The 27,021-nt window shown below is 46.2% G+C and overlaps 1 protein-coding gene across 4 annotated transcripts in view; it reads left to right on the top strand.

The window, feature by feature from the left end:
- LOC146798351 (cytochrome P450 2C8-like) overlaps positions 1-27,021 on the top strand; it is a 489,861-nt gene that overhangs the window by 24,044 nt on the left and 438,796 nt on the right. Inside the window, exon 1 of one of the 4 annotated variants that reach the window (XM_085625623.1) lies at positions 535-641. The exons of the other annotated variants lie outside the window; for them this stretch is intronic. Coding sequence (XP_085481749.1) covers positions 633-641 — 9 coding nt within the window. The 5' untranslated portion in view covers positions 535-632. Of the gene's footprint in view, positions 1-534; positions 642-27,021 lie in introns of those variants that run through there. 4 annotated transcript variants of the gene reach the window in all.

The raw sequence follows: 27,021 nt of genomic DNA, 5'->3' as shown, positions 1-27,021 counted from the left end.
GACCGCATAAAAGACTGATACTGAATTGCACATATGCAAGGGAAGCGGCGATGGGATCGTTTTCTCATACCCAGTCTGCTCATAACATACAAAGAAAGCTAAGTGTCTTGAATATTGTATAAGATGAGAAGGAGCGTGAGGACATTGTGTACATTGCAATCATAGAATATATGGAGGTCTCCTCCGTCTAAGTTGATCTCTATAGACAGGATATACACACTTGCATTGAATATTTTTTTAAATTATCGGTAGTGAAGAAAACAGGGGCGTCTTTGTATTGGTCTTTTGAGCCAGAATAACGTGAAGTTGTTTCATAAATATGCTGTTTGACATAACGCTTAGTGGCAATAAAAAGAGATTCAAAATAACATCCCCATGAGCAAATATACTACACTTTTGATTCTGCACTATAAAATCATGATTTCAATTAAGCACTCGTAATACTCTCATGCTTTATATTTGGATTATAGAGAAAAAGCGGTTGTTCAAAACCCTTTCAAAGATGGCGCCCTCTCTCTGCTGTCTCCCCACGTGACCGGACTGCCTCTCAGAAGTTCAAATACAAAGCTCCCGGTCGGGAGAGACATACGGATGAGAATACGTGCTCTGTGAGGCGCCGGGCAGTAAGGTGTATGATAGAGGTAGTACCAGGACACAGGATAATGCGAGAAGTTATATCCTGATAAGCGGGGGCACGATGCAAGTGTGCATTGCGTGTTTGTTGGTCTTCTTAAAAAAATTAAAAAGTAATGACGAGAGATGAATGCGAGAGGCTTCACCCTGCCAAGCGGTGACATGCTGAAAACGTGCTTGGTTCTAAAAGTAATGACGAACATGTGAGGCTTCATTTTGACAATTGACAAGCGGTGACACGCTTAAACGTGTTTTGTTTTAAAGTAATGACGAACAAGAGAGGTTTTATCTTGACAATTGATGGCAGGCTACAAACGTGCATTGTTCTAAAAAGTAATGACAGTTTGTTGGCATTGTGTGATGGATTCATTTTAAACAAATACCAAAGGGGGTTCACCCTCGTGGACTTGTGTGGATGAAAGGGACCACAGTGTATAAAGGGAATTCCTTGTCCGGTTTGTGGGGTTTCTCTATCTGTCTCAACATATCCATTGCTTCACAGAGTGACATTACAGCTGAATGTTAAATCAACCGAGAGGACTCACAGATGGAGCCTCTTGTGTGACCTAAAAAGATAGAGCTGGTACGCAGAACAGTGGCTCACCTAGGGTAAATACAAACTCCAGATTAGAGATAAATGCATTATATGGTTCCTTTGCATGAAGGGAGGATTTGAGAGTAATGGGGTGTGTCCTTTCTCTGTCTTTACATTTGGCAGTCTCTGGAAAAAGTGACTTGAGTGTCCAGTACTGGTGCCAGGCGACTTTGTTTGCCCTGAAGAATTTGCTGTAAATTTATTGTGGCAATGAAACATGTTGGCGCAGTATGAAACGGTATGCATGACAAGCAACCGCTTTTAATATGAATGAGTGCACATCTGAATAATAAAGTTGGTTTCGAGTAAAGTGCAACTTTTTCAATTTTAACTTCACAGGGTCACATCGTAGGATGGGATCTTTTCACTTCACAGCACTTAACTTTTTTTGATTTGGACACTACATTTATTTTTCAAGACAAGATGACTACCCATGATGATAAAAGTGGGCACAACTGGTGAGTACCAACCAGTGAGCTCGTTTGGTGGTGTGCACGTGAGGGGTCATCTTGCCTTTTCACATTTTTTTCAAAGTTCATTTCTTGCACCTTTCACAAATAAACGTGGTGACTGCCATTTGTCAAAACGGTTTTTATTTTAAATTGAAGGCAAAAGAACGGTTGGTTACTACCTCGTTATGGAAAAGAGAAGCGTATATGGCATTTACATTTTATGAATCCCTACCTCCGTTCTAAATTGTTTGGCCTAAAAAGAGGTGCCTTATAGACCTGGTCTTTGTGTTTTTTGATCGATATCTATCAGTGCCAGGGCACACTCCTCCTGCTATAGTACGGGTGAGTGCCATACATGAACCAGTCGCCGTAAGTTAAGGGCCGTACTGCATTAGGGGGTGAAGCGATGCATATTTGGAATCAGGAATAGGTTGCAGTCCAGTATCACTCCAAGATTTTTTAACTCTATTGACGTCACTGATGGTGTCTCTAATTTTCTGAGCTGGAAATTTGTAGGTTGGTAGGTACTCGTTGTCTACAGATCATGATTTCAGTTTTGGAGGTAATGGGTTTTGATTGATCAGCATCCATTTATCAATGGCAGAAAGACACTCATTTTGTCAAGGTAGGTCTAGGCCGTTAGAGCATTCCAGTTCTTGTATAATCTGTGTCTTGTCGTCTGCATAGTTGTAGTATGTTAGGTTGAAGGAGGTGATCAGGGTTGGTGAGGCAAATATGCAGAGGTTGATTAGGAGTGGAGAGTTGATTGAGACTTGTGGGTCAAAACAGTGCGAGGAGAAAGGAGATGAAGAGAGCAGTGGCATTGATATAATAATTTGCATACGTTTGTGACGAGAGGAGATCGTGTTTATAATACTTCCTCGGATGCTTAGGTCTTCTGTTCACAGAAGTAGAGTGTGGTGGTGGGTGGTATGAAGAGCCATGGATATGTCCAAGAGTAGCAGTGCTGATACTGTAGGTTTGTCCACTAGCTAATTCAGATCATCCTGCATGGATATTTAGGTGCAGTTCCTGCATCTGCCTAGGATGAAACCAGCCTGCTGGTCCAAAAGTAGATTGTTCTTTTCAACAAAGCTGGAGATCTGGAAGAACACAGCTACGTCAATTGGATTTTCTTGAGATCAGTCTGTAGTTGGATAGATTAGATGTGTTCAGATTCTTTTTTTAATGAGTGGTCAAATGAAGGTGTCTTGAGTGTGGAGTTGAACGTTAATGTAGTTGTTCAGTATGCTCCTTGCCACAAGGGTGGTACATGTGCTCAGTAGGATGTTTTTAAAAGTTTGTGCAGGGTGGACCTGATAGTCCTGCATGCCTTAACCAGTTCATCCAATGCCGTTGAGGATAGGACTTTGAAGGAAGTTAGCACATGCTGTCTGTTTGCATCTTTTGTTATGGTATTCAGGTTTGCTATAGGCTCATTATTGGCTGTTTTGTTCCTGAGGTAGCCGTTCACCTTGTGAATGTGGTATTTAAGTTGCTTTGCATTTTGGGTTGCAGAGCTTTGATAATATCCTTAAGTAGTACTTTTGAAATACATTATGCCTTGGTAGCCTATCTGGAATAGTGGAGTCCTTTGCCATTTTTGATGGGCGATTTGTATATCCTGCTGTCATGTAGAAGGAGATTTATTTCTGATTTGTTTTTTCCGATAGATGTTCTCGTGTTCCAAGTTCCATTTTTAGCATCTCTATGTTGTAGGTGAGCCAGCTAGTCCTTTTTCTGTGATTAGGACGAGTAGATACTTTTTTATTTCTGTCCGAGCTATTGGGGAGCCAGTTGTAGTAGTCATTCATTTTTGTTATTCGTAACCTGAGTGAGATAGGAGTCAAGTGCTGAAAAACTTAGTTTCTTACAGTGTCTGCAAATACCTTTTGTTCAGATCAATTTCCACTGGATTTCTTTTGGTTGAGAATTTGACATGGAAAAAGATGTTCTGTGGATCCAAACGTTTTTGTACCCTGGGACGCATAGATTAGTAAGATTAACTGTTGAAAGATCTCCATGACTGCATCAAGTAAGACATCCCTGACACTTCTTTTTGGGATGGTCCATGTATAATTAGAAATGAGCAGGAAAATTTAGGTGGTGAGTAGCATCTTAAAGGAATAGATTTACATTCAGTCAAGGTAACGTCTTCAAAGTATTCTGATTTAACAATTTTGAAGACAAATGTAAGCCCACCAACTGTTTTCTAGGGACAGCTTTAAATTTTAATCCATATTGAAGCAGAAGAGGAGGAAGAGGTGACAGGTTCAGTAGACAGCCAAGGGTGGTTGTCGAAGGGGGACAAACGAGGAAGATGAGGAAGGATTTAGTACTGTAGTGCTGGACTGCGATTTGACTAGAGATGAGAATTTAACTTGGGGTATCGCAGGTCTTGTTTGCCCTAATAGGAGGCACCTCTCTAGAGCTGAACTCCAGGTTTAGAAACTAACTCTCTCACATAGAATTCATGCATGTGACGGACGATCCCCTTCAGATAAACTGCTTGCACCGATATTCCGACGAGGCTCTTGCCATAGAATAATCGATTATATCCTATCGGACATAGGACTATGGAGCAAGCTAGGTGACATGGTTGTGGTAGAGCGAGAGGAGATTGACCTTAACCATTTGTCATTAAAGTTAACAGAATCCAGGACTCTCTGTGGTTTCCTGGCCAATGAGTTTATATGGAATCTGGTGGTCTGCCTGAGATCCAGATTCCATACAACGACAGTTGGCCCAGGATTTCAACGTGGAGAGTCATCATTTACATTAGAAGAATAAACTTACCTTGAAATTCAATCCTGCGTTAATGTGGTGCCTCTGGAGTGGAACTCAACACTAGCGATGATCGGGATTTCATACCACGAAAGCCTGGAGCACTGCAGGAGTCTGAAGACGAGAATTTCTGGCAGACCAGAGGCAGTGACCACGGCCGGCGGGTGCGTTGAGAGCAGATCGTGCTCATTTGTGAGAGTGGTCCGCATTGTGGGAAAAAGGAAACCGCAGGATCTGGTTCATGTCCACACCAAACAGTGAGTGAATACAGAAGGTTATTTCATCTCTTAACTTCTTTGGGCACAAATACGTGTGCGCAGGCTCACGAAGCACGTACAACCAGTGCACATGCTTGAAGGCCATTTGTATCTGCCTGACGTGTCTGATGGACGTCCAGGCACAAGAAAACAAGGCGCACCGGCCAAGGACATCGGCCCCATTGTTTTACGGCAGCCATTTTTAAGCAGCATTTCTTTGCTTTCATGGTGATTCGCACATCTATGCGGATCCAACCAAGTATTGCTATCATTTCTCATTAAACACGGTGTTTCTCACACCTGTCCGAGCACCAAAGATTCTACAAGGATACTCATTCTCATTTCTAAGCTAAGAATTGCATGACAGTGATTTGCCCCCAAAAGAAAGCTCAATTTATATTTTTTTATTTTTTCATTGTGCACTTATGCATTTATATTTGTATAAATATTTATCAATAGTTTAGTTAAGTTAAACTATATAGGTATTTGAAAAACAAATTTTGATATATAAAAAGTTTTTAAAAAATACCATATCAACAAACTGGATGGTATTGTGGCACCTTTATCTTTTTTGCCCAACCCAGGTGAACCAGTTTTAGAGTGGAAACAATGGAGAGATGGTTTCAAAGTGTATCTTGAAGCTATAGGGGGTCATGGGTATACAGACAAACATAAGTTAGCCATTTTAAAACACTGTCTAGGTGCTGAAGGTAGACGTATTTTGATTCACTTACCACCCATTGCTACCAATGAGGATGATGATGATGATGATGATGACAATGATGTTGATGTATATGAAATCGCCATGTTACAGTTAGATACTATGTACACCAAGAAAGTTAACACGGTAGTTGCCAGACACAGGTTTTTAAGCAGAGGATAGCTACCCAATGAATCAATTGATTCTTTTGTGAACGATTTAAGAATATTGGCAGCAAAATGTAAATATCACGATTTTCATGATCAGATGTTAAGAGATTAATTGGTTCATAAAATAGCTTGACACTAAGTTGCAAGAAAAATTGTTAGCAGCAGAAGCTTTAGCGTCAGAACAAGCCATAGATATCTGTCATAGATTTGAAGACATGAAATCTGGTATGAAAGAAATAGCTGCAAAGCTCACCACTGAAATACAAATTGTTAAAAGATCTGAGGAAAATAAAATGTCCACTGAAAGCAAAAAGCAAAATCTAGAAAGATGTCACAAAATATTGAAAAGAAAGAGTATGTCTGTTTTGAATGTGGTTTATCTGGACATTTAGCAAATAATAGATTGTGTCCAGCTATAGGACCAATTTGCAGATATTGTTAGACTAAAGGGCACTATGCTTGCATGTGCAGTAACAATAATAAATACAAAAATAGATACAGGTTAGAGAGATCAACCAAGAATATGATGACATTCCAGAGGAATTTCTGCTTAATATTCATAGGGTCAATGAAACTAATAGTGATGCTCCATTCTGTGTTATTAACATTGATTGCAATGAGGTTAGAATTATGGCTGACTCGAGAGCTCGCCACACATTAATTGGAGATCAGTGTTTCAAGCAATTTCCAGATGTATGATTGTTACCATCTGACATCAGATTGGTGGGGTGTGGTTAAAAACCCATCGAAGTTTTAGGATATTTTTCAGCCAACATTAGTTTCAAAGGCAAATCTATTGTAGCGAAAGTGTATGTTGCCAAGGAAGGGTCCTGTTTATTAGGATGGCCGCAACAAAGGGATTTGCTGATCACCCTCAATCCTGATCATCCTGAACAGGTTTTAGGTTATAGTGATCTAAAATCACAGGTTACTGAGGATAAGGCTGTTGATTGAGAGAAACTATTTCCTAAAGTGTTTTCATCCAACCTAGGTTTACTAAAGGACTTTGTACACAAGATTATACTAAAACGTGATGCTGTGCCAAAGGTGCACAAAGTCAAAAACATTCCTCTATCCTTGAGAGAAGCTTTAAAAGAAGAACTGGAAAGACTATGCAGTCAAGATATAATTGAAGTGATTGAGTCTTCTGAGTGGTTGTTGTACATAAACCCAATGGAAAAATTAGACTTTGTGTGGATTTAAAAGATCTTAATGCATGTGTGTTGGTGGATCGCCATCCTCTACCCAACATTGGTGAAATGTTTTTACCACTGAAAGGGGCTATAGTGTTTTCAACATTGGACTTATCTAACTCCTATCACCAGATTGCTTTGCATGAAGACTGCAAACCTTACACATTTTTTATTACCCCTGAAGGAGCATTTAGATACAAAAGAATGCCTTTTGTACTGATTTCAGCCTCAGCGGTATTTCAAAGAGTCATGCATAACCTATTCAAGGATGTAAAAAATGCTTTTTACTTTCAGGATGACATTTTGGTCTTTGGCAAATCAAAACAAGATCATGCTGAAACCTTATATAAAGTTCTAAATATTTTACAAAGCTGTGGGATGACTATAACTAAGGAAAATGCAAATTTGAACCTGACTCAGTGGATTATTTGGGTCACAATATTGTCAAACCTGGTGTTTTACCAAAACATAACCTAGTCAAGGCAATAGAGGATGCTCTGGAATATTCAAAACAAGGATCAACTCGGGTATTTTCTTGGATTGGCTGAATACTACGCTAAATTCATTCCTTTATTTGCAGATAAAACGAACAACATGAGGGGTCTAATGAAAAAGAATCAGCAGTTTAATTGGAATAAAGAGTGTGCTCTTGAATTTGTATCCTTAAAAAAAGAAATTGTTTCAGCGCCCGCTCTAACGACTTTTGATATCTGTTACAACCGTGTCATAATTACTGATGCTAGCAATGTTGGCATTGGTGCTGTTTTAACGCAAGACCAAGAGGGTAAATTGGCCACAATAGCTTTTGCTTCAAAACCACTAAGAGATGCAGAATTCAAAAGTATTACACCTTAGAAAAAGAAACATTAGCTTGTTGGTGGGGAAGTGAATATTTTAGGAAATGTGTGTATGGTACTCACTTCAAGTTAAGATCAGATCATTGTCCATTGGTAGAATTGTTTACCACTAAAGGTTGTAGTAAGGCCATGCCCAGAATTGCCAGGTGGCAGTACAAACTACCAGATTTTTATTTTAAAATGGAATATATCCCTGCTGGCAGAAATGTCCTAGCGGGGAGGGGGGTGGCATGCTGCCGAAGAAGATGGCCGCAGCTTAGAGCGGCTCCGGCGCCTAACGCCCGATCCCACATCTATCCTGGCACGGATCCTGGCCGAAACCGGCAAAATATTCCCGGCGACATCCCCGGAATAACGGAAGTGCCGGCCTGAAAAGTTACGCGCCTGGCGGCGGACGTGGGGGCACAGAGACGCGCGCCGCCGAAAGTGCGGCCTACGACGGAGAGCGGCGCCGGGGCCTCGGGTGACGGCCTGTCGGCCCTGAAGAACCTCGATGGGCGTGGCCTCCGCCTGAAACCCTTGAGTTGCGGACGCCGGCGGCCGGGCTGTTGGGGCTGCACTGGCCGCGAGGGAGAGTGACCTGCGGCTGGACTCACTGCGGCGCCCAGAGGGCCCTGCACGGCGCCTTGGGGGAGGCCCCGCGTTGTTTGGTACCGGCGTGTAACGTGGAGGCGGGGTGCAGGCCTGGGCGCTGCACAGTGGAGATCCGGGGCATCCCTGGCCCCCCCCCCCTCGCTCGGGGCCGGAGCCCTGGCCTGCCCCTGAGACGTGGTCTGGTGACCGGCACACAGCGAACTGGTGTGCGAAGTGGACGGGGCAGCGAGGGTCCCGACTACGGACTGGAACGCAGCTGGTGTGCATCGGACACTTTGGGATAGCGGCGGGACTCCAGTGATCCCGACAGGCCGCACGTGGACGATCCCGTGGCAGGCGGCGGCGACAGCTGGATCCCTGCTGCACCTCCCTCTCTCCTGAAGACCCGGACCACCAAGGGGACTCCCCGCCTGTACCGGCCATTATGGGAGTGTTGCAGGGATTCTGCTTATACACAGAACTATGCGTAGAACCCCAGGACCTCAGTGAGTTGTGGTGTACCAGAAACTCACCTCAGAACCCAGAACCCAGTATCCGGCTAGCATAAGTGTCCCATTCGTTATCCGAGATTTAGCTCGGAGGTCCCAATGAAAAGACAACCCAGAACACGCGACTCAGTACATACTCAGGAATGGTGGGAATCGGAAATACCTGTTCGTATATTATTCTCACATCAGTCCACAACAAGAATCAACAGAGACACGGTGAAAATAAAAAGAGTTTATTTTTATAGACCACGTGTCCTAATATGCAGTACTTTGGCTAATACAAGCAGACAAATGATTAAAATCAAAACCATCAACATAGTTACAATTCCATAGAATATAAAAGGGGTGATCATGTTATAATGACAGTGGATACTACCACTTTCCCTTTACTAAGAGGCTAATATTATTATTAGACTAACAGAAGGTCTCTTAGGCTTGAATAGGGGACCCCATACCTCAAAGATCAGCTTAGTGAAATCACATCACAGGAGCATCAGGAGTCTTCTCGCAGGAAGGCTCGTCTTCGGTCTGAATAATAAACATGATGTCCGTGATATTAAAAGCACCAACTTTCAGGTATGTGCAGCTGCTCGTGTGTTATGACTAAATAGTGGGTCGATCAACCTAGAGTGGAAAACATGCATTGTCTAACAACTCAGACTGTTTGTCACATCGTGTGCAGACCAAGGTCGCTTCGCAGAGCTCGGGATGGTAACAACAGATTGCTCTCGTGTGAGGCAAACTCGAGTCAGCAGTTCGTTTAAGCAATAACATGTGAACGCAGTGTCGTGTGCAAAAGCAGCAAGATGGCTTTCTAACTTCTGACGTGGTTATGCTAACTTAACAATGTATGTACGTATTAAGGGAGACCATACTACATGCCCCCTTGATCGAAGCACTACTTAGTATGCAAGAAAAGAGAGAACGCAGAGTTCAAGCGCGACAGAGCAGAACAAGGCGTATCCAATTTAAAAAAGAACTGGTCAGTCCAGGCAAAGTTCGAACAGGAAAAAAAACAAAAAATGGATAGAAAAAACAAGAAACCTCAAACGTGCCGTGGGAGGAGAAAAATGAAAAAACGCCTCACCGGGCAGAAGTGCAGACGTACAGGGACAGTTCAAGACACGTGAGGAAAACACAGTGGACGAAAGTTCACTCAATCCATGAAAGTATATGCAGCATATGTGGCCACTGCTTCCAGCAGAAAATCATTGGCACGGCCACTGAAGGTTTCAGCCATCCAGTTAAGTAAAGAAAAGGAACATACGTGTTCTTCTATCAGCGGAGCCTCTAGCACCATCAGAGGGCAACCAGCGTGTACTTCCAAGTAACTCATATCCAAGAAGTCATATGCCGCTCTCACGACGTCCCAATTACCCAGGATACCATGCGCCGCACCGCAGGCCATAATCCGAACACCAGAACAGGCAGACTCGTGAGACACTAAGGGCCTCATCAGTCGATCAAAATCCGGGTCCGGAGACACCATGTTGGTTAAGCACAAATCCATAGGCCATTCAAAGGGACAATCTAGGCAGTGGAAGACAGGTTGCACGCAGGTGAAGTAGGAATACCGGAAGGATAATCCATATGCCAGGCTCAAAGTCGCCAACGGCAGGACACCATAGTAATCAAGCATCCTGTCACGAAGAAGCTGCAGACGGGACAGGCTGACGTGTGGCACAGAAAGAGCAGCCATTCCGCAAGATGAAAAGTAAAAGTAGCACACCTGCCACTAGAGCCAGAATTAACGGGACACCTCCAAAGACGCTGGAGAAAATAGAATGAAAAAATGCCGGAATCACACCAAAAATAGTTTGGAAAGAGGTCACGAGGCCCGAGCCGACAAGTTTAAAAAAATGAGCCAGGCCAGTCGTGGACGAGGCATTGAAAATTGTTTGGATCAAAGCTCCAAAATGCAGGGGGAGGTCAGTATTCAAAAGCGCCTGTACCTCGGTGCGCGTATTTGCTACGTGAAGGACAAATGTTTCCCGGGAGGAAGTCAATGGCACCTCCTTTTGGGACAATAGCGCTCTTATTCTGCTCATCTTGTCGAACTCTGCTTTCAAGGTTGGAATTGAAGGCCAGATAGAAGCATCCAGCCTCCCATGCGGGGGTGGAAACAGGACGGTATTGCAGCAGACAACCCTCTGTGTTACAGTTACTATATACGGGATCCCTACTAACATCCCGCAGCAAGCTTCATTGTTTAAAATTAAATAACTACCGTTTGCAAGCAGCGTGAAAGATGGCGTAATCACTGGTACCGGGATACCTTTGAGGACGCAGGCCAAATTCGGAGCGTGTACATTACAAGCACCGTGCAATTGAATGTGCCTACACACAACAGAATGATCAGGTGACGTTGTACATTCTTCACCCTTCAGATAAACCTCAGTACCGTCTCTTGTACATCTATACGTAAAGGGGAGGGACCAGACTTCATGTATGAAAGCGGTACCCAGCTGTTCATATCTACCCAGAGCATAGTGTTTCATACAAGAGGTAAACTTAAAAAGCGCAAACGGTAGACTTATCAATCCGTGTAAGAGCCACACAGCGGAATCGACTTCCGCAACAGAAAAAGGTAACGGCTCCAATTTCTCAATATGGAGCAAGGAATATGTAGCATCCTTCATGGACATGAATTGCTGTTTGTCAGTAAGGTTAAAGGGAAGAAATAACGATGTTGTATTCAGATAGTCCCAAGGGACCTTCCCTGCCTTCAATGTTTGTAATGTCCATGCAAACTGCATAACAGAACGCAACTGGTTTTGACCATGATACAACACAGACATATCATCCTGCACAATATCCACAATTGAAGAAACAATATTATCTAATGTATAAATGCGAGAAGACAGAGTGTTAATGCTGTTATCAATAACTGCTAATACTTTTTCCATATTAGCCTGATCAATAGCTCTCAATCTTGAAGCTGCCTCAATTTGCGACAGTTTCCATACTTCGTTGTAAATAGCATACGCCCATCTCTTGGATCTGCCACCCACAGGACCTTTAACAAAATCATTCAAATCTATTTTGTCATGTAACTTTGATAAATGAACTTTGACAGATGCCAAGGTGGAATGTCGCAGCCAGGACTGACATAATTTCCCCACAGAGTATGTAGTTACTGTATGTGACGACTCAAACCGGGGGTCCACGCGATCTTGAGTATACCCCGGTTTCAGTCCTAGAAAACGACGTTGACAGGTATCAGAACTGCTTTGCCAAATTAACCATCCCTCACTATTAAATTTCGAAATATTGAAAGACGAATTGGAAACCAATAACTGCAAAGCAGGAAGGGACAGATCTGTGTGATTATACCAATTTGGGTAAGCACCCAGATCCGGCACAGAAGGCGAATTTAGTTTTTAAGAAGTGGCCAATCCGAAACAGGTGGTTTGGAAGATGGTTGCATTTAAAAACAACATATGATTTGGTACTAGACAGGCACGGTGTAAGGCTTCAGTTCCCTGAACCTGCCACGGTTTGGAACCCCAAACCGACTTAAGATCAATAGTAGCCTTCCATAGATCATAACCTTTGATTGACAACTCATCCATAAAGGACTTAGAATATAGCAATTTGGTGTGTGTCAGTCTAACCTTGGAGGCAGACTCAGGCTTAACTTTAAAATAAAAGGATGCCGGGGCTGAAACACTGAAATCAGTAAAATAAGTAAACTTATCAACTAATGTGTGTGAACTGCCAAACGAGGGGGTGGGACAATGTTCCCACTGGGTAAAATTTACAAAATTTCTAAACGAATTCGACTTATGCAGGAAGTGATTGCCATAATGTTGAAAACAATACTGTTCCGCATAATTAGCCGCATTTTCATACAAATCCTCAGCATCAAAGGCGGCATAATATTTCAAATCCGAAAACAGTGCTTCAATGGCGTGTACATCCCAATCATCAGAACGTATGTTCTGTTTAACTACATCACCCATAGAAACACGAAATACATTAGGCACATTAATGACCTCTGTAGGCCCATGAATTTGAAATTTAACTGCATCCCATGCGATTCCATCCATGACGGGCCAGGCAGTAATATTCACAAAAGTCTGGTCCCTTTTCATGATGTGTGATGAGGAGTGGGGGGCCAAAGTTCCATTGATAAGTCTAATTGTCGATCTCTCTTTGAGATAATGGCCATCCACCAAACGGAAGAAAACTACAACAAATCCAATGGACATAAACAAAACAATACCAAAAAGCATCAACCAGATGTATGTCCAAGGAGCTATCAAAAAATGTTTCTTAAACCAGCTCACAAAAACAGCAATGTTTGATGGGGGAGTTGAGGGCAAAGAGTTAGTGTCAAAGGAAAAACAGGACTGGCCAAGTGCTGTAGATTGTAAAACAGGCGAAGGTCCACGTGTAGGATAAGCGTACTCAGTCTCATCGGGCAAACCACCAGGCGGTGGTATCAGCAAGGGATCAGTAACTGAATGCATCTCGATTGCAACATCAGACAAGGTGGTAGAAGCAGGAACCATCATTTAATTTCTTTGCATTGTCTGGCATGAAACTGCCGGAGTCATACTAAGAAGTATCGGCCACTCGCTGAAGTTTGACATTGTCAATAGAGATGTACCTGTTTTCTTTGCGACCAGGAAGTGGAGGTAAAATGACTGTTCTTGTACCCTGCACTCCAAGCACTGGAACTGGTGCACGATAAGAGGGGCCGAACTCCTTCTTGTTCTCCACCTTCTCACGGACCAGATCACCAACTCGGGGTAGCCAGCCGACTACCGGAATCTGAACCTCAGCTTCAGACGTGGAGGGCAAATGTTCTTTCGAAAGAGAGTCTCTGGCTTCTTGTAGAGTCTGCAAAACAGCACAGTGATCATCTACGTCAAAGGGTGCGGTCGACGCCGCAATGTCTAGACCATCAAGGTCTGGAACAAACATTCTGATTCCGAAGAGCATCATGTACGGGGTCCGCCCACCCAGAGACCTTCTAGGGAGATTATTTAGTGCACGTTGGACGTTATACAAATGGGCCAGCCAGTTCCGGCCTGTACCTAAAACACGTGCTGTCAATGATTGCTTTAAGTCACGGTTCATTCGCTCCACCACACTATTACCCTCAGGTCGGTAGGGAGACGAAAATTTGACTAGTACCCCCAAATATTTCATAGCCTCCTTGTAAGCCTTAGAGGCGAACGCAGGGCCCTGATCAGAATGGAAGGTACCACACGCAAAAGTTCCCACAAAGACACGCAAATCCCTGATGACAGTCCGCGAGTCAGCACTCCTTTGTGGCCATACCCATAGAAAACGTGTGCACGAATCCACTGCAACCAAGATGTACTTGTACGCAGTATCAGAAGAAAAAGGACCGCAGTGATCTAAATAAACACAACCAAATGGCTTATTAGAGATGTACAGCTGTGTCTGTGGTGGGCGCGCAACAGTAGAAGGTTTAATCTGTTGGCAAATGTCACAATCAAGAACATAAGCGCGCGCTTGTTTATATAAACCAAACCACCAGTAACGTTGTTGTAGCAGAGATATTGTAGCTGACACACCGGCGTGGGCTGACGCCAACCCCTCGTGCGCAGCCAAGATCAGTGCTGGTCTGCAGTCCGCGTTGGGAATTATTCTATCACCAACGTCGTTAATCCTCACTAATGGGACATTATCAGGACTTAAATGATAAATATACCGAGAGGGAAAACCCTTCGGGTAATCTCCTCCCTTCTCTGTAGCAGCAATAGCTGCCAAGATGTCATCATCAATCTTACTTTTGGATCTTGTAACTGCTGCCACTAAGTATGTAGCCACTGCTGTTTTCGCTGCCTCGTCAGCTAAGCTGTTGCCGACAGCATGGACACCAAGCCGCTGGTGACCAAGAGTGTGAATAACACTAACGAGAGGGAGACGTTCTTTAAAGTCTGCCACTCGAACCCAAAGCGTTTTATGCTTAATTGTGCTACCTTTAGTGTCGCGGTAATCATTCTGAGACCAGAAGTGTAAGTTGTCATTGTAGGACTGGACACAGTAGAAGGAGTCACTCACTATAAGAGTAGTGACTCGGGGATCAGCAAACTCCAGTGCAAGCACCAGAGCCCGGAGCTCCGCCAATTGCGCGGTACAATCACCCAATGACTGCGTATGCACTGCATCAGATTGGAATTCACCATTTACGAATGTACCTACGACAATTGCGCAAGCCGCTGAATAAGCGTGCTTCGATCCAATTGCGGGTTGCGCAGACCCGTCAGTGTATATGACACAATGGTATTCTTCGAGCGGGCGCAAAGACAGAGGTGCCGGATGAACGAATTCATACTGCAAGTACTCTTGAGTCTGTAATGAGGCATCAAAGATGTAAGTGACGTCTGGCGACGTCAGTGTTGTAGCCCATTGTATCCACCGTGGATGCAAAGCTTTAGAATTTGGTACACTTGCTTTAGTCACTGCCTCTAAAGCAGGATATGGAGTTACAACCAGAATCTGTTTCCCATGCGACAGTGCGCGTTCCTTGAGGATCGCCATCTGCACAGCAGTCAGAACTTTTTCGACCGTGGAAAAACGTAATTCAGCAGAGGTGTACAAGTGGGATTTGTACGCAATGGGGACTGTGTCGCCCTCATTAAACGTCAAATACGTGAACCCCACGGCGCCTGGTACAATTCTTATTACCAGGTTAGTGCGGTTATCACGTGTCAGCAAGTATTGTGAAGCAAGAAGGTCAGCCTGTAAAGACTGTAAAATTGCAGAGTGTTCTAGCTGCCAGCTAGATTTCGAAAACGAAGGCTGTACCAAGGCGTAAAGCGGCTTGATACGCTGGGCATAATCAGGAATATACGTACGGCCGAAATTCAGAAAACCCAGCAGAGATTGTAATTTCTTCAGTGTCGTAGGAGCACTTAAGCGTGCACACTTTTCCAGAAAGTGGGGGGCTAACCCCTTACCTTCATTGTTGAGCTCGTAGCCCAAAAACAACACTGTATATTCCGCGATGTGTGACTTCGCAAAATTGAATTTGTAGCCATAGTCAGCAAAACTCACTATAATATTGTCAACCCGAGACAGATGCGGCATCAGCTCATCATCCGTAAGATAGATATCGTCAACATAGGAGTATGCTTCGGGGTCTATTCTTTCTAAAAGAGAAACCACGCGAGCAGAAAAGACGCCAGGGCTATTTTTGTAACCCATGGCTAATCTTGTAAACTGTTTTTGTTTTCCGCCTGAAGTAAACGCTGTCCACTGGCTACTCAGTGTGGACAGGTTGTGGCTAAAAAAGCCATTGGAAATGTCAAGTGTCGTTTTAAATCTCTTACGCACGAGACTGTCGACCAAAGCCGAGCTATGTGTATTTTGTACCGCGCAGGTCCGGCAATGGGAGTTTAGGTGCCGGTAATCCAAAACTAAACGGTACGAGCCGTCAGGCTTCGTTACAGTGAATAAAGGGTTATTCATAGGGGACACACATGTTTCAATAACACCCTGATATTCCAATTGTTCAAGGATTGCCGCGACGTGGGGTCTCGCTTCACGACGCATAGGATATTGAGGTTGAGGCTGGGGCATAGACCGCAATGGAATCTCATGGCAGGGGGACAATCTGTCCCATCCCACCTGAGTACGATACACCGCTGGCGCAAGCGCCAGCGCCCACTCCCCAGCATACACTTCAGCCTGGTCCTTAGGCACTGTGTGCGCAAAGGACGGGAGGATTACTTCCTCCCCTCTAGGAGCTTCCAAAATGAAGGCTGGGGGCCAATCTGCCTCCGCTAGGAGGATATCATAGGTGGTGGTCAGATTATCCCAAAAAATCCCTTTTATTGTACGTTGTATGTCACCCTCTATTAATAAGACTATTTCATAAAGTCTGTCAGGGGGAGCCACTCTGGTGTCGGCTGTTTCCACAGTAACCGATATATCAGTTGCTGTCACCGCCAGAAATGGACGCAGAGCTTGACGGACTATGGTAATTTCCGCTGCGCTGTCCAGGAGCGTCAGCGCCCATGTCCGGTTCCGAAGCTGTGTCCGCACTATCTGAGGCATACCTTGCCGTCAGAGCCGCCACTTTCTTCTTCTGAAACGGGGGTCTTTTTTTGTCTTGCAAATTCGTCCTGCTTGCCTTTACCCTCAGTCTGTCGGGGCTGGTCACGCTGTTGTGGAGCACCCCGACCTTTGCCACCGCCTCCGCCACCGGACTGTGAAGCCGATGTTTCCTGTGAAGAACGAGGAGAGCGCTGTTCAGAAACCTGAAATCTATCAGGAGACTTTATAGCAGCACGATCGCGCAGATCATAAGTGCGTTCACTACTAGACTGTACGGGAGAGGCAGGCCGAGAGCCCTGTTTCTGTTGCTGCTGCTTTCCCTGTTGTTTAACCTGCCATTTTTGTTTAGGAAAAAAGGGCCGTTCGTCCTTACCAGACGTTTCTGCCTTACCCTGCTGTTTTAGATCGGGATTCTTTATTACAGGCTTAACTCCTAAAGAGCTACGACCCAAATCCCGATATGCCTCCGCGATTATTTTCGCAAATTCCTGCGGTTTGTCCTCCTCAGGAACTCGTTTCAGTTCATTACGAACCTGGAAATGCAAAGCATCACCCTTCAGGTTACCAATGATCATGGTAGCCACCAGGTCAAATTGCCAGAGGAGCCGCATCCCTAACTCTATCGCAGACTCCGCACCATGGTTCTCTTGAACTCTTTTGATAACGGAGGGCAGCTGCAACATAGACGGAGTGCCAAAGCACTGCGCGTACGTCGCTGCAAAGACCTTGCCCCAATTTGCACAATCATCAATGTGGGGGACCAAGTCCTTAGGCAAACTAATGGTGAGGATCCTGTGTTTCTCCACAGGAGTAGTATTCGGGTAAACCGCTTCTATTTGGTCAAATTTTTCAGCAAGCCAAAAGGGGAAATCATCCCTAGTTTGGGGGCGCTTGCCCATAACAGAATTAACCATAACAGGACTAATGACCACCGCGTGATGATCAGTAGGCTGTCCCGCAACAGCAGGTGCCCCCGCCTGCATATTGCGCGACACATACTGCACTAACGCCCTATATACCGTAATGAGGGCAGTGTGTAGTACACGCAACTCAGCCACCGTCACCGTGAGGTAACGGGGATGAGGCGTAAATCCGGCTAGTACCGGCCAAGTGGCCCCTGCAATTGATAAAGGGCCCATTCTCGGCGGTATAACCACATGGGGAAGGGCGCCATTAAACCAAATATGGTGCTGCCAAGCAGATATTGGTATTTCCTGTGTCCTATACGGCGTATAGTTCGCCGGCACTGCAGCGGCAGTGTAAGAATGAAAGGTGTCATCATCCCCCACCGCTGGAATCGTCACCCAAGAGTAGAACAACTCATAGGGATGAGCCGCATCGGCTCCCACTACAAAGATGACGTTCATACCAGTGTCCGGTACCCCATACTGCGTCAAATGACGTATCACAGCCGCACGGCTGTGCGCCGCAATCTCCACCGACATTAGGACAACACACACTTGAAACTATCAGTAGCACAAGGGTTCAATAACCTTTTTAATTATCAAGCTTGAAAGAACCTATATCAATAGACCTAGGTAGGTTTTAAATCCGTCAGACTTGTTATCCGGAAACAAGAATGAGGGTGTTGTGGACAAACGCGAGTACTACTAAGGCGTTTCAACTCATAGACCAAACGTTAGGTGCGCCATGTTGCAGGGATTCTGCTTATACACAGAACTATGCGTAGAACCCCAGGACCTCAGTGAGTTGTGGTGTACCAGAAACTCACCTCAGAACCCAGAACCCAGAACCCAGTATCCGGCTAGCATAAGTGTCCCATTCGTTATCCGAGATTTAGCTCGGAGGTCCCAATTAAAAGACAACCCAGAACACGCGACTCAGTACATACTCAGGAATGGTGGGAATCGGAAATACCTGTTCGTATATTATTCTCACATCAGTCCACAACAAGAATCAACAGAGACACGGTGAAAATAAAAAGAGTTTATTTTTATAGACCACGTGTCCTAATATGCAGTACTTTGGCTAATACAAGCAGACAAATGATTAAAATCAAAACCATCAACATAGTTACAATTCCGATAGAATATAAAAGGGGTGATCATGTTATAATGACAGTGGATACTACCACTTTCCCTTTACTAAGAGGCTAATATTATTATTAGACTAACAGAAGGTCTCTTAGGCTTGAATAGGGGACCCCATACCTCAAAGATCAGCTTAGTGAAATCACATCACAGGAGCATCAGGAGTCTTCCCGCAGGAAGGCTCGTCTTCGGTCTGAATAATAAACATGATGTCCGTGATATTAAAAGCACCAACTTTCAGGTATGTGCAGCTGCTCGTGTGTTATGACTAAATAGTGGGTCGATCAACCTAGAGTGGAAAACATGCATTGTCTAACAACTCAGACTGTTTGTCACATCGTGTGCAGACCAAGGTCGCTTCGCAGAGCTCGGGATGGTAACAACAGATTGCTCTCGTGTGAGGCAAACTCGAGTCAGCAGTTCGTTTAAGCAATAACATGTGAACGCAGTGTCGTGTGCAAAAGCAGCAAGATGGCTTTCTAACTTCTGACGTGGTTATGCTAACTTAATAATGTATGTACGTATTAAGGGAGACCTTACTACAGGAGGTAAAGGGCCCCGTGGGGGGCCGCACGCCAAACTCGAAAAATTCGCCTACCGGAAGGGCCAGGCGGGCTCCCCCCCCCCCCCCGACGAGCCTAAAGAGATCACCCTACAGGACGTCATGGCCACGCTGACCCAGATGCAGGTCTCCATAGGGACGATCTCAACGGACATAACGCTGCTGAGAGCTGATGTCGCTAAAATGAATACGAGACTGTCGGAGGGTGAAACGGCCGCGGCGACCCTTACCAGCGACACAGCGGAGTGTAAACAGAGGATACGGACGCTGGAACTTGTCCAAAATCAGCTGTTGGACAAGCTGGATGACCAGGAAGGCAGGTCCAGACAGAATATTGTCCGCGTCGTGGGTGTGCCGGAGAGTGAGCGGGGGCCGGCGTTGGACCTCTTCATTGAAAAACTTATCACGGACCAGCTGCAGCCGCGTGGGCTGCCAAAATTTTTCCTCCGTGGAAAGAGCACATCGGGTGCCCGGAGGGCGGCCAAAACCGGGCCCCCCCCCCCCGCGACCGATCCTGGCGCGTATATTTAACTTCCGGGACTGGGACGCTATCCTGCAGGCGGCACGTACCGCTCCCCCGCTGAAGGTGGACAATTGCACGGTAACCCTATATCCGGGTTACACCACAGTAGTGATGAAGCAGCGTCGCGACTTCCTGGCAGTCAAAAGGGAGTTGCGCGCTTGTGAACTCAAATACGCGATGCTCTACCCGGCGAAACTGCGGGTGGAAGCGGAGGGACGAACATGGTTCTTCACCACGCCGACGGAGGCCACGGAGTGGCTGGAGGGGTGGTGCCCGGCGAGAGAAGCGGGCCGCGTGGGGCGTGAACGTAGACAATATTCTGGGTCCCCCAGGGCTTCGGACTACGCCGGCCCAGGGGGCACGGAGCGCACACCACCGGAATGAAGCGGAAAGGGGAAGGACTGGACCTTTTGTGGTAAGGTGGTGCGGGGTGTCGGGTGGGCCCCCGTGGTTGCAGGGAGCATGGCAGCTTTCGGGGCGCTGAAAGACTGAACTTCGATATCCTCAATGACTGGTTTCTCGCATTGACCCATATGTGATGAAGGGAAAGGGCGATGGGCAGGGAGCAGCTACTCCCCGACACGCAAGTACCAAGTTATGGGATCTAAGCACTCTGCTAAGTTGGGGTGGCGGGTAGTTCCAAATCCGCTGGGCAGGGAGGCAGGGAGGGGGGTGGAGAGATGGGGGGACCACGGGAAAGTTTTTTCATGTTTTGTTATGTATGTTGCAGCTATACATTGGTGATTGACGCAACCTAGGCCTGTAATAAAACGAAGGATAGTGTACATGTTCAGCCACTTTTCTACTACCCTACATGACGGAAGCGGAACACAAGCCCACTTCGGAGGCAAATACTAGCTTAAATGTGGGGAGTACGCAACCACCCAGCCCCTTGTTCAGAATAATGTCCTGGAATGTGAATGGATTGGGGGATAAAATCAAACGGGGGCTGGTTCTCCAATACATTAAGCGCAAGGGGCTAGCAGTGGCGCTCCTGCAGGAAACACACTTAGTGGGCACGACTACGAAGGCACTGGATAGATGGGGGTTTAAAATGGTGATACATTCTGCATTCACGTCAGGTTCCCGTGGGGTGGGCATATTAGTAAATAAGCGCTTCCCCCTGATTATTGTTGACTCCCGTAGCGAGGATCAGGGTCGTTTCGCGGCACTGACCTGCCAGTGGGAGGGGAAAATGTATAACTTGGTAACGGTATATGTCCCCCCAACACTACATCAGGATACTTTCCGGGCGTTGGGAGATTTTCTGTTGTCGCTCCCACACGGGGAACTAATCATAGGTGGGGACTTTAATGCGACGATGGATCCGCTAAAGGACAGGTCGTCCACCAGGGATCACGGTATTACTACTCCCAAACTACGCGAGTTCGCAGAGGCATTTGGCCTCATAGACACCTGGAGAACCCGCAGTCCAGAGGACAGGCAATACACATTTCACTCGGGGGTCCATAACAGTCTCTCTCGCATTGACTACATCTTCGCACCAGCAACGGGGTTGCGGGGAATGACGGACGTCACGCACTTGCCCAGGGGCATCTCAGACCACTCCCCAGTTCTTGTTACATTTGCAACCTTCGCCCCACAGAACCGTAGAGTTTTTCCAATTCACCCTGGCTACCTCAAAATACCCAAAATTAATAAAGCTCTTCTGGTAACAACCAAACAGTATTTCGCAGAAAATAAGGGCTCGGTGACCAGCCCAACGACACTGTGGGAGGCATACAAAACGGTCCTTCGCGGGCAGGCAATCTCGATGGTGGCGGATCACAAGAAAACTCAACAAACAGTGGTACTCAAACTGGAACAGGGGGTGACTGCGGCAGAGGCCGACCATTCTACGCACTCGGACGATGACACCACACATAAAATGCTTCTGGCGCAACAAGAGTATAAATCATATCTTTGGGAGGCAGCACGGGCTAGACACGCTACAACACAGCACACGATCTATGAACTAGGGGATAAGGCGGGTAGACTGCTAGCCTGGCTGGAGAAAAAGGAACGTGCAGCAAGATGGGTGGCACGGATCCAGTTGGAGGCGGGTAGCTTCACGTCGGAGCCTGGACTGATCGCGGAGGCCATGTCGGCACATTATGAAAAGATTTACACTCCGGAGGCCTCGTCCACAGTTGTGGACAATCTGGCGTTCCGTTGAGACATTGCTATGCCTGTGCTGGCCCCGTCCGAGGTGGCGGCCCTAGAGGCAGACCTAACCGCGGAGGAAATTACACTTGCAATAGCCGCCCTCCGCACTGGGAAGGCACTGGGGCCCAACGGAATTCTGGTGGAATTCTATAAGAAAGCAGCTACTCACATCGTTCCGCATCTATTGGCTATGTACACTGATAGCTTACAGAAAGGGATCCTACCCCGAGACCAGAGACTGGCCACTATAGTGGCCATCCCCAAACCTAACAAACCACCGCATGATTGCGCCTCCTATCGCCCAATCTCGCTGCTAAACGCCGAGGCGAAGATCCTTGCAAAGGTCTTGGCGACGAGGCTGCAGTCCCACCTTTCTGCCGTGGTACACCCGGATCAGTCTGGGTTCATGCCTAATCGCAATACCGCCCTCTTTGCGGTTCTTCGTCACCTGGGATTTGGCCCCAAGATATGCGCATGGATCCAGCTCCTATATACTAAGCCGCTGGCGCAGGTCGTCGTCAATGGGCACATCTCGAACGCTTTTCCGTTGGGGCGGGGGACGCGACAGGGCTGCCCCCTTTCCCCACTCCTATTTGCGCTGGCGCTGGAGCCGCTCGCGGCCTGGGTGCGACAGGACCCGGTTATCCGTGGCCTAAAGTGGACAATGGGGTGGGAGGACCGCATCTCGCTCTATGCGGATGACGTCCTGCTATATCTAGCTTCGCCAGCGCGCTAAATACGCTGTCTTCTGGACATCTGTGCGGCGTATGGGAGGGTATCCGGCTACACGATAAATTGGGAAAAATCCTACCTGTATGTACTTCAGGGCTCCCCGCCGCGGCTTCCTAGGGGATGCGACATTCGAGTGGTAGAAGACGGATTCAAATACTTAGGAATATATGTGACAGCGGACAGAGCGAAATTTGTTGCTGAAAACCTGGCGAAACCCCTGATGCGGTTCCGTAGCGACGTCAAATACTGGCGTTCCCTGCCCCTGACACTGCTGGGACGGGCCGCCCTCTTTAAAATGATGGCGCTCCCCAGATTTCTCTACCTGCTTCAGAATACACCCTTCCCGGTTGCCTCCGCTTACTTTACCGCCATAAACGCAGAGGTGACGAGCCTCTATGGGAAGACAAGGCGCCACGGTTAGCGCTCCATAAACTGACCAGAGGCTGGTACGACGGGGGTATCGCCCTCCCTAATATCAAGATATACTACTGGGCATCACAGCTTATGGTAATAAACCAGTGGCTCCATGTGCCAGGGGACGACCCGGCCTACCGTATGGATCGTCAATTGCTGGGGACCGGGGGGGTTATGGGCGCGCTCTATAATTACACTAAGAAACGTGGCTTCACGGGCCCCACGGCACACACTCTGCTGATATGGTTTGAGGCGCAACGTGCTCTTGGTTGGGAGGGGAAGATCACCCAGGCCACACCACTATGGGAGGCGAAACAGTTGGGAGTGCTGCGCACTACCAAGGGGTTTTTACAATGGGATCTGATTGGGATATCGAGGGTAGGTGATCTCTGGAAAAAAGGTGACATAGTCACGTTTGCCCATTTACAAGCTGAATACGACCTGGCAGATGCTGAACGATTTCGCTACCTACAAATCAGGCACGCACTCCGGGCGGCGGTCCCGCCTGGGACTCGGCTGGCGGAGTCCTCGCCGTTGGAAGACAGGCTCCGCGCGGAACACCTGACTAAAAGAGCTACTTCCCTGACATACCGGAAGGTGATAAACAACCAGCCAGACCCATTCTTAGCCCTTAAGGCCAAGTGGGAGACAGAACTGGGGGAATTCGACGAGACGGACTGGCAGGCGGCGCTTTCCTCCCCTGAGGAGGTTGGGATCTCGTCCAAACTGAAGCTTGTACAATTAAAAATTCTACACCGCACGTACTACACCCGCACACTCCTATATAAACTTACTCGGACTGACTCACCGCTCTGTCTCAGGCAGTGTGGCATGGATGGCAATCTTTTCCATACCCTTTGGGAATGCCCCGTAATTGCCCAATACTGGAAGGTGGTCATGCGCACACTCTCCCAGGTGACAAAAGTTCCAACGCTTCCGGAACCGAGGAGATGCCTCCTCAATGTGTGGGAGCCTACGGATCTTAGCCGCGTAGCGCAACTCTGGGTGACACAGGGACTCCTGCTGGCAAAGCGCAATATAGCCCAAAAATGGGGGTCTAGGCAGGCCCCTACCCTCGCCCAATGGTGCAGAGACATGGATACCACAATGGTTGTCGAAAAAGCAGTATACATTCATAGAGGCTGCCCCAAAAAGTGGTCCCAGATATGGGGGGGGTGGAACGCCTACAGAGGGAATATATGTGAACCCCCGCATGAGACCTCAGAATCTGAACTGAGTGACTGAGTTCCTATGGTCTAATCATACACCAAATGTGACCTGCTAAGCTACTGCATGATGCAGTAGAAGTCCAATGTGCTACTATACACCACTAATGAACCAATGTCTAGTAAAGATATTCTTTGACTCTATGTACGCTAGCAGACGAATGTGACACCGATGTATACAATGCCAATGTACGTTGTTTTGTGTTTGAATTTCTTAATAAAAATATTTACAAAAAAAAAAAAGAAATGTCCTAGCGTATTGTTTAACCAGATTGCCCATAAAAGAAGACCAAGATTTGAGTATTGTTGATGATGGCTTGGAAAAAGTTGTATCTAATTGTCAAGCGTCTAATGGTTGTATTGATCAAGATCAATGGGAAGAAGCATGTTATCAAGATAAAGAATTTCAGGAAGTCAATGAATATAATAAGTCTGGTTGGCCAGAAAAGAAGGATTTAAACAAAGATTTGTTACCTTACTTTTATGCTGCAAATGAATTGTCTGTATTGAATATGTTTTTGTTTTGCGGTGAATTGGTTATACCCGAGAATATAAGACAGGTCATTTTGGAAATGGCTTATGTAGCTCATCCTGGCATGAGCAGTATGAAAAGAGGAATTTGCACTGAATTGTGGTGGCCAGCCATTGACAAATGCATTGAAGCCAAAGTTAGATCATGTATTGAATGAAGTCAGTGACAAATCCCAGAAGGAAGCCACTTATGATAAAGCTCCTGTGTCTAGACCCAGTAGGGTATGGGAAAGAATCTCCTTAGACATTGCAGGTCCCATGTGTTTGTCGAGTACCCAAGTCTTTGCCATAGTCCTGAGTAATCAGTTATCTCAATGGCCGGAGGTCAAGTTAGTACATCAGGTTGACTCTCGCACTGTAATCCAGTTTCTCAAGGAGGTATTTGAGAGGAAAGGATTCCCCAAGTGTCTGGTCACGGACAATGGGGTGCAGTTGAGGTCTTTGGAAATTAAAGAGTTTTTAGACGAACATGGCATCAAGTCATATACACACCTCGATGTACTATCCACAAAGTAATGGCATTGTGGAAAGGTGGATAAGAGTATTGAAAGAAGGTTTACAGTTGCCAATATCCAATGGGAAAATAGTTTTCAAGCTCTAAAGGACTTATTGTGGTGTTACTGGGTTACACCCAGGTTGTTGGGAGATGTGTCTCCATTTGAGAAAATGAGAGGTAGAAAAGCAGTTTGCAACTTAAATCAGATGTGGATAATGGAAATGAAGTCTAAGAAAGATCTAAGTTCGGAAAGAAAAAAGTTGGTCATAGTTAGAGTTTGGATGACAGGATGGTGGTGAAGGGTGGACGCATTGGTCATGTACAACTGTTCAAGGTTAGTGTTTGGGTCCGTGTAAGGAAAGGAAGGATGGTTAGATCTGGTGAAACCAAGTTTTTTTCACCCATGAAGGTTATCAGAGTGGGACATCAGGTGGTGGAATTATCTGATGGAAACGTGTGGAGCATGAGTAAGGTTGTCAGAATACCAATGTGGTTGTGGCCTAAAGGAACCAACGACAATAGTAAAACTAAGGTATCTACCTACGAATAGGATGGTGAGGTCTTGATTGGGTTTTGGAATAAAAGGATGAAAACCAAACCTGTGTGGAGCAAATATTATGTCATGTCATTCTAGTGTTTCATCTCGCTGTGAAATATGACATTGTGTGTTATCTTCATTTTATTGTATGATTATTCCATGCATTGCAATCCATGTGTTTTGTGTGTCAAGGCTTTATTAATGTTAAATTGTTATTATTTACGAAGGGGTATGTGTGGTATCCTGGCCAATGAGGTTGTATGGAATCTGGTAGTCAGCCTGAGATTCACATTCCATTCAATGACAGTTGGCCCAGGCTTTCAACGTGGAGAGTCATCATTTACAACCGAAGAATAAACTTACCTTGAAAATCACCCCTGCGTTATTGTGGTTCCTCTGGAGTGGAACTCAACACTCTCCCATGCCCAGCAGCTGCAGACTATGGCCAAAAACGGGGGAAGGTGAATTGAGAAGCAGTGTGCTCCTTACCGGAGGGATTCAGAGCTCTATATTCAAAACTGGCCACCCACAAGGAAAGCATATGTGATAACTGGAGGAAACATTACCTGATCCTAGCTGAGCACAACACAGTATCCTCTAAATTGAGGAACCTTCTTACTATGGAGGTCGGGGGTGTCCAAATCCAATGCTGATAAGGGGATGATTTAACAGTCAATGCAAAAGGGCAAAGGCAAACCTCTTAAAAACTTTAAAAAGGTGGGAGACCCAAGCTATAAGGGAACATAAGAACACCTATTGGACTAGCTGAAGAGAAGCAAAAGCAGGGTGGGAAGACGCTGCTGTACCGAATTACCAGAAGAAATTCTCGTCTTTGGATGGCAGGAGTGATGAGAGGCCAGGCAATCCCTCAGAAACTTTTATCTTACCCTGTGACTTGGTCACCCATTGTGGGTGCTTCTATTCCCATACTACTGTACCTGAGTTTGCCCTGGGGTGCTGGGGTTCCCCTAGTCCAAAGAACCAGACTTCCCCTCAGTAATCTTCACCCTTGAGGAAACTGA

Source organism: Triturus cristatus, chromosome 9, assembly GCF_964204655.1.
Source record: "Triturus cristatus chromosome 9, aTriCri1.1, whole genome shotgun sequence".
NCBI lineage: Eukaryota > Metazoa > Chordata > Amphibia > Caudata > Salamandridae > Triturus > Triturus cristatus.
Note: the sequence above shows the minus strand (reverse complement) of the source record. Positions and strands in the feature narration are given on the sequence as shown.